The sequence below is a fragment of the Sinocyclocheilus anshuiensis genome, unplaced genomic scaffold (assembly GCF_001515605.1).
Source record: "Sinocyclocheilus anshuiensis isolate Anshui unplaced genomic scaffold, SAMN03320099.WGS_v1.1 scaffold754, whole genome shotgun sequence".
In the NCBI taxonomy this organism is placed as follows: domain Eukaryota; kingdom Metazoa; phylum Chordata; class Actinopteri; order Cypriniformes; family Cyprinidae; genus Sinocyclocheilus; species Sinocyclocheilus anshuiensis.
This window is the reverse complement of record NW_015542361.1, coordinates 321,638-329,301: the sequence shown is the minus strand read 5'-3', so window position 1 is coordinate 329,301 and position 7,664 is coordinate 321,638. Positions and strand designations below refer to the sequence as shown.

The following is a 7,664-nucleotide window of genomic DNA, read 5'->3' as shown; positions in this document are numbered from 1 at the left end:
TCCTGCTGAGTTGTTGGCACCTTTATTATTACTGCTGTACTGACATCAGCTCCTGTCTGTCTTTGTTTCTTTCTATCACTCTCACTGTAGGTGAAAAGCCCTACAGGTGCCCTCATTGTGACTATGCAGGCACTCAATCAGCTTCTCTGAAGTACCACCTGGAGCGCCACCACCGTGAGCGACAGAATGGAAGTGGCCCCTCAGCCAACCACCCTCCATCTTCTGAAAACAAGGATGATCACTCCAAGAACAGCAGTAGCAGTGGGGTCTTTGCTCGACCCGATGTCCTTCGCGGGGTCTTCAAAGGGGTGATGCCTTCGGGTCTTGACTTCAGAGGGGGTCAAATGCTCCCACAACAGTGGATACCACCAGGAATGCTCTCACCCAGAGACAGAGAGCGTGAAAAGGAACGCGATCGCCACGGACCAGGGTCAGAGGCCACCACAGATGGCATGAAGAGTCCTGAGGGGCCAGCCTCTGCAGCGGACAGTCCTGCCAGCTTCTCCGACCTGGGCCGAGCCTACCAGAGTATGGTGGGAAACGGAGTCAACTTCCAGGGATCCCTGCAGGCTTTCATGGACAACTTTGTCCTCAACTCCATGAAGAAAGAGAAAGAGATGAGAGAGAGACAGCTGCATGGTCAGCACTTTAGCCAGGAGAGTACCGAGGCCAAGACCAAAAAAGCCAGTGAGGGAAACCATGAAGAGAATCCCACCAGTGACGTCAAGCCAGCTAAGGGTGGCCGCTCCCAGTATGAGCCTCTGGATTTGTCTGTTAGACCTGAAGCAGGGTCCCTCCCTGGAGCTTCCATCACCATCCAGGACAATGTAGCCTGGCATGGCTGCCTCTTCTGCTCCTTCACAACTGCCTCTGTGGAGCTGATGGCCCTCCACCTGCAAGCCAACCACCTGGGTAAAGGCAAGTGTGGCCCAGGAAAAGATACTAAGGAGCATCTCCTGGGAGAGCCTTCCCATGCAGGAAGAGCTACTGGCTTGGCTCCTCCACCACCAGGCCTTCTTCATCACCATGAGGGAGCCCCGTCTAGGGACAGAGAGACTGAGTCTGGGGATCTGAAGGGACAAGCAGGCTGGTCCAACCATCTGGAGCAGCCCCCGCATGGAGTCTCCATGGGCCCATTCTCCAGTGACTTCTACAAGCCCTTTGGTCCTGTGTATGATGGCTCTGCTAGAGGGCCTGTTGGATTCCTGGACCAGCAGCAAATTCATCCCAATGATATGGGTGGTCAGGGCCCTCTGGACGACCTATCTGACAAGGCGTCCTGCAGCGAAATAGAGGCATCTGAAGAACATGGCGGCCAGTCTGAGGAAGATGAAGTAAGTCGTGACAAATCATTGCCGAACCCCACTGCTACAGAGAGGAATATGCATTCAGATGATGAAGAGGAGGCAGAGGAAGAAGAAGAGATGGAGATGGGTGATGCTGAAGAGGAGGACCGTGGATCCATGCAAATGTTTCTTGAATCTCCATTGTCAGGGAAGGACATCCAAAGATGCAAGATGACTATGGGCCCCCAAGGCTCTGGCCTTTCTCCTCCTCAGCCTCCCACCCCTGAGAAGCAGTGGCACCACCAGCAGCAGCAGACAGGCCTTGGTCTTCTCACCCCAAGCGGTGGTCCTCCTGGCCTGGTAAAGCCAGACCAGGCCCACCTGGAGCATCAGATGAACATGCTATCTGTCCTACGGGCCTACAGTTCAGAGAACCTCGCAGCCTTCAACGGAGGCCTTGGCGGCAGCTTCAATGGCAGAGGCAGTGGCACCAGCAGCATGAAAAGAAATGACCCCTCTGGTGAGTATGACAACATAAACCCCTGTTTTAGTGTCATAAATCAATGAACAGTGACTTTCAAAATGACTTACTGTTATACATACACACTCTCTGACAAGTAAACCCATGGTATACACTGCATTATGAACAACACATCATCACTACAGCATCTACTATTTCTTATTTGTGAACCAATTACACATTGAGACTTTTGTTCAATGTTTCTCTCATTGGTCAGAAATGCACCAATACAGAAACTCTCTAAAGGAGCAAGATTTGCTTTTGAGTGATTTCAACCTTATTTCGGGCAAGTTTAGAGACCATCATGGATGACAAAGTAACATATTAATCTTTATTATATTGTCATTTTACAAGAGCTCGAGTCCCACCCTCTCTCCTTCCCTCCTCTTTCTGGGAATAAGGGTGTCTGCTTTGGAACAGACCAGGAGCTGATGGTCCCTGTGTCATCTCTAACTCACAGAACTTAACTATCTTAGCTTTCATAAAGGCCTCTCCCAAAAGCCCATTACTTTATAAGAACCCGGGATCTATGGCCTTGTGAAAAATGATCTGTCAGCTTTCATGATTCTGCTAAGGTTACTGGTGCTCCTTGAGACTACTGAGTTTCACACTGCCCTTTCTGAAAATTTGGTGATAAAAAGAATAAGAGAGTAACTGTGAATGAAAAAAAGAGACTAAATCCCTAAGAATTGAATTTGTAGTTTGGTTTGGGCAGCTGTAGTAGAAAGTAAGTGGGTGCCGCAGCCTTTAGATGTCATTTTTTAAGGGTATTTCTTACAGTTGAGAGATCACTTTTGCTTAAGTAAAACAGTCAGGTAATAAAACATATGTATCCTCCATTTTCCTTTTGTTCCTAATATACTATTCATTAAGGAGATGACTATTTTTTAATTCTGGAGTTGAGACAGACGTTCTTAGTTTGGTGTTTTACATTGGTGTTATTACTTGAACTCTGCAAACACAGAGGAGCAAGGCAGACATTATTTTTTTGCTCCCAATTTAAACAATATTACTGCAAATAGGTGTATGATTAAACAGGGTGGTTTAAACTATTGCAGGTATTTTTAACAGACATGTTTTATTAAGCTTCTTCATTCTCACAAATCTTAATACTTATTGTTCCTTTCATTTGTAACTATCAAATTGTTAATTCAGTTCAGTTTAGTTTATTTATGTTGTGTATTGTGCTTGATTAGTAAGCACAAATTTATCAACAGTGATTTGGATGTCAAAAATTATGTAAAGGTATCAGTTAGTTATTTTAGTAGTAGTTATTTTATTTAAGTAGTTATTTCAATATAAGCTGTCTTGGTAGTCTGCTACATCTGGTATTTTTTAGTCCAGTGACATTTGGATCTCTGTTTCACCATAATGTTGACCGCAAGTGAGTCAACAACTAACACTCACGTCAGCTGAACGAGTCGACAGTGTGAGTCAGTTATCTGGAGAAAGAAAAAATAAAAAAACAGGCTACATTTCTAGTCATAAGCATAGAAAACCATGAAATGTCAAAAGCATCTTTCCACCGTGATAGTTGAAGTTACAAAAGAAAGGAACACCATAGTCTGTCTTTACACCATCTTTCAAATAAGGGAAACAATAAATACAATAGAGAGAAAAGTAAAGTCTCAAGACTGCCATGTGTTTCACTTTCCCCCTTCAGAACGGTTTACATTGACAATTAATGGTGCTTTTGACCTTTCAATTATGGAAAATATGTCTGTCTTGGAGGAACCTGTTGCATTTTTAATATTTAGAGGAGGTCATTCACTTGGCTGAAAATGAATGCTAGTTTTTGTCATCGTAGTGAATGCATCATATTGTAATATCCTTCTTTAATCAAAGACATTTGAAAAGTGGCCTTGTGACGTCCTTCTCTCCTGCTGCTGTGAAGAGGGACTGACCTTTAGAGATAAGGCTTTGTCTAGAGAACAAAAGTTTTTTGTTTGGCATTTTTAAAGCATGACTCCATCAGTTTGTCGCTGGTGGATGCTGACGGGCAGCCGAGTGCCACTGTATACACTCTGACTGTGTGGGCATGTTTGAGTAATACATACAGTAAAACCATTGAATGACTACAAGGAGAACTCAACAGACACTTTATTCTTTCTTTTTTATTATTATTTTTTTATTATTTGTTTTTTTTTCTGAAAAGCAAAACTGCATAAAATATTAAAACTTGATTTCAAATGCTGGGTAAATTTATATTTTGTCCTGTGCATCTGACAGATTTGTTTTCACTTGTTTTCCACTTTTTTGCTTGGAACATGCATGCTTAAGAAAGTGAACTAGCTCAATAGAAAATATTGTTTTAAGGATGTTTAGATATTTTTACTGTAAAACAACACATATATAGTTGTTAAGAATACATTTTTTTGTTTTTTTACATTTTGTGCATTCACACCATCTACTCTGTATTATAGTATGGACTTTCACAATTCACAACTCACCAATGTTATGCATATCAAGAAATTGACTCAAAGAAATGAAAACAGCACAATCACTTTTTTTTCAGTTTGAAACCAAAATAGATGTAAAATACCATACAGGTAGAACTATCTGATCTTGAGTCTTTTGTGCTCGCGTCTCTTTGTACAAAATTGAGTGAAACACATTCTGCACGATTCCTTGGGGCTGGGCATAGATGAAGCAAAAAATCCCTCTGAAAATTGAATTCAAGGCAAAATATGATTATCCGAAGTGGCTTGGCATTAGGTTTGTATGCAAATAGTGCATAAATCATGAGTAATACATACAGTAAAACCATTGAATGACCACAAGGAGAATTCAACAGACAGTTTATTCTTCCTTTTCTGAAAGGAATGTGTTAGTATTGCTGCTGAACCTGTTCTACATACTTGCGTTTGTGTATATGTGTGAATGAGAGAGACAGATTTCGACACCCGAGGAAGGTACTCTACTAAAATGCATTCTTAACTACAATTTGCGTTTTGTTTTCAATTACAATATGTGTGTATCCTTACAAAATATATATAAAAAAAAATAATAAATAAAATAAAAAAATAACCAAAATAGATGTAAAATACCATACAGGTAGAACTATCTGATCTTGAGTCTTTTGTGCTCGCGTCTCTTTGTACAAAATTGAGTGAAACACATTCTGCACGATTCCTTGGGGCTGGGCATAGATGAAGCAAAAATCCCTCTGAAAATTTAATTCAGGAAAAAATATGATTATCTGAAGTGGCTTGGCATTAGGTTTGTATGCAAATAGTGCATAAATCATTAATATTTAGAAATCTCAGCTGAATATGTATGCCTTGACATCCGATATGAAATGAGTGAGAGTCATTTTAAAGTGACACCCTTATTATTATACCACTTTTATAAGACACACACACACACACACATTTTCTTTCTCCTGCATGCCAATTATCCTACATTCTTACATTACATTCATAGTATTGTAGATTAACACTCTCCCATATTTACAGTGTACATTTTCCTTAAATCGCAACAAATACAGTAAATCTAAAAATAAAAATCTTTTTTTTTTTTTTTAATACTGAAACTAGTTGGAAATCTACTTATATTAGTGTTACAAGAGTTTATTTGTAGCATAGCACATATTAATCATGGAGTATAACTGTGATTTAGCACTGAGTTCTGTCAGACACCTCAGACTGTGTGTAGTCTAGTGGATTAGCTTTGTATTGTTCACATTGCCTAATGGCCTTGTTCCATTGTGCAAGGCAGCCATTGTGTAAGTGTATCATATAATCAATACTAGGTCTGTTAGTGGCATATCTTCATCTATACATTGCACATGTCTCGAGCATTGTGTTCTTTGTCTTTCTTTTGCTCCTCTTTTGTCTTCCCCTTAATTTAACAATGTATCATCACAAGCTACGTGTGTTATAATAACCACACACGGGTCCCGGTTATCTGCAGCACCTGTGCAAAATGTTGTTAAGGCCAGCAGATAGTAAAAACGTAGCCTTCAATGCTTTTTAAATATTTGCTGGTGCACTTTAAGAATGAAACGTGCCACTAGAAAAAGTGCTTTCATTTATTGTGAAGCACCACTTACAGCAAAGAAAAAAATGACAAATGAGAGAAATGAGATTATTAGTGTCCTTTCCGTCTGCCGCCATCACTCTCACCGTGCTTTTTGCACACTCTCTTCCCTCACCCCGTTTTGTTTTTGTTGTTGTTTTCATTGTCGTGGTCGTCGTAGCTTGCAGTGTAAACAGTTATCTTGATTCACCCGCCCTGTCTCCATTAGCCGTCATGAATAATGGCCACATTTAGATCTCTCACAGGAGAAGTTGCGAGCGCACGCTTGTAGTACATAGCGCAGTTACCCGGCCTGTCTAAAGTGTGTGAATTTTCATATCTAACCCTGCTTAATAGTATAAAGTGTGTGTCTGTGTGAGAGTCTGAGGCCCTAGATGGTGCTTTGGAGCCCAGGTTTCAGATGTTTACCGCTAAGAGTCGTCCAGCCACCACCCACAATCCAGTTTTGCCACACAGTCAAGACATTCCTCAAGTGACGGGTCTGTATTAGGCAGAGAAAGAGAGATGGACAGAAAAAGAGGGAGAGAGGATGTACATATTGAGAGATCAGACTTGAAGGACTGCTGAAAGAGGGGGCTGCTCACCCCAACCATCCTAGTTCATAAGGCCATGACACCCCCTGGTGGAAAAGCAGTGAACCCTGTCCCCATTCACTCCAAACCACTCGGTGAGAATGACAGATGATTGGAGACGGAGAAAGATAGAAGGAAACAGAGAAAAATAGGGACTGGGTGAGAGATGTATGCTTAGGAGGATTGGTTTATATCTTTCCTTTTCTTCTTCTATGCAAATCCCTTTGGGTTTATCAAGTTACAATGTGTTCTCCTCAATATGTCATGGCAGACTTACAAACTCTGAGTTAAAAAAGGCCTTTATAAACGATGCAGTTACATAAGACGTGTGAATGTACTTTAGGAATTCCCAGTATTTGTATCTATTTATTTTAGTTAGCATGCATCTTGCCCAGCAGACATGAGTGGGTAGTTAAACGTAAATGGTGCTTAGTCACCAGTGGCCAATTATCACTGTCAGGAGGGTGTAGGATCAGACCCTCTCTTGGGTGGGTCTTGACCCCAGTCTTGTGTGGGTCAGAGAGAGTGCACTACTTCCTGTCTTCCTGTCAGCCTTAAGTTCATCTTCCCCATCTTTCCCTCTCGCTAACATCTAACTATATACGCCTCTCTACCTTTCACTCTTTCTCTTGTTTTCAGTCCGTCTCTCTCCGGTGAGTGTGTTAATACAGCGCTTGTGCGAATGTGTGTTGTTCTCTGACCATGTTCTATTATGATCATTAAAAACATATGGTGCCTGCAATGCGCACAGTGAACCCACAGATGTAAAGAAACAGACGCGACTTGTGACTTTCTCTTCATACCGAGGAACATGATGACACATCCTCACAAGCTCGCACAAACATCACACTTGCTCGTAAGTAACGTTTAGTGTGGAACAGACCTTTCTTGTTCATTGTAAAATTCCATTACTCTTATTTCCCACAAAATGTTCATTACCTTATATATTTTAGTAGACTTCAAATACAATATAGTGGCAGCTGTCAATGTGTTTTGCTTCAGGATTTTATGGACAAGTGGCAAAACTTAAAATTGAGTTTAAATATTTATTTAATATTTATTTAATATTTACTATGTATTATTATTATTATTGTTGTTATTATTTCAATTATACAATAATGATGATAATGTCATGCAATATTTTATAAAATCATAGATTTAAATATATATTACACATCTGTAATGTAATATAATATGATTTTATTATAAAAATGACAGACAATAAAAATAAATATTAACTTTATAAAT

The 7,664-nt window shown here is 40.5% G+C and overlaps 1 protein-coding gene across 8 annotated transcripts in view; it reads left to right on the top strand.

Moving 5' to 3' along the window:
• LOC107691894 (zinc finger protein 536-like) overlaps window positions 1-7,664 on the top strand; it is a 196,922-nt gene that overhangs the window by 137,690 nt on the left and 51,568 nt on the right. For all 8 annotated transcript variants that reach the window (XM_016490724.1, XM_016490725.1, XM_016490727.1 and 5 more), the window contains one exon: window positions 91-1,806. In XM_016490724.1, the coding sequence (XP_016346210.1) occupies window positions 91-1,806 (1,716 nt within the window). The remainder of the gene's footprint in view (window positions 1-90; window positions 1,807-7,664) is intronic.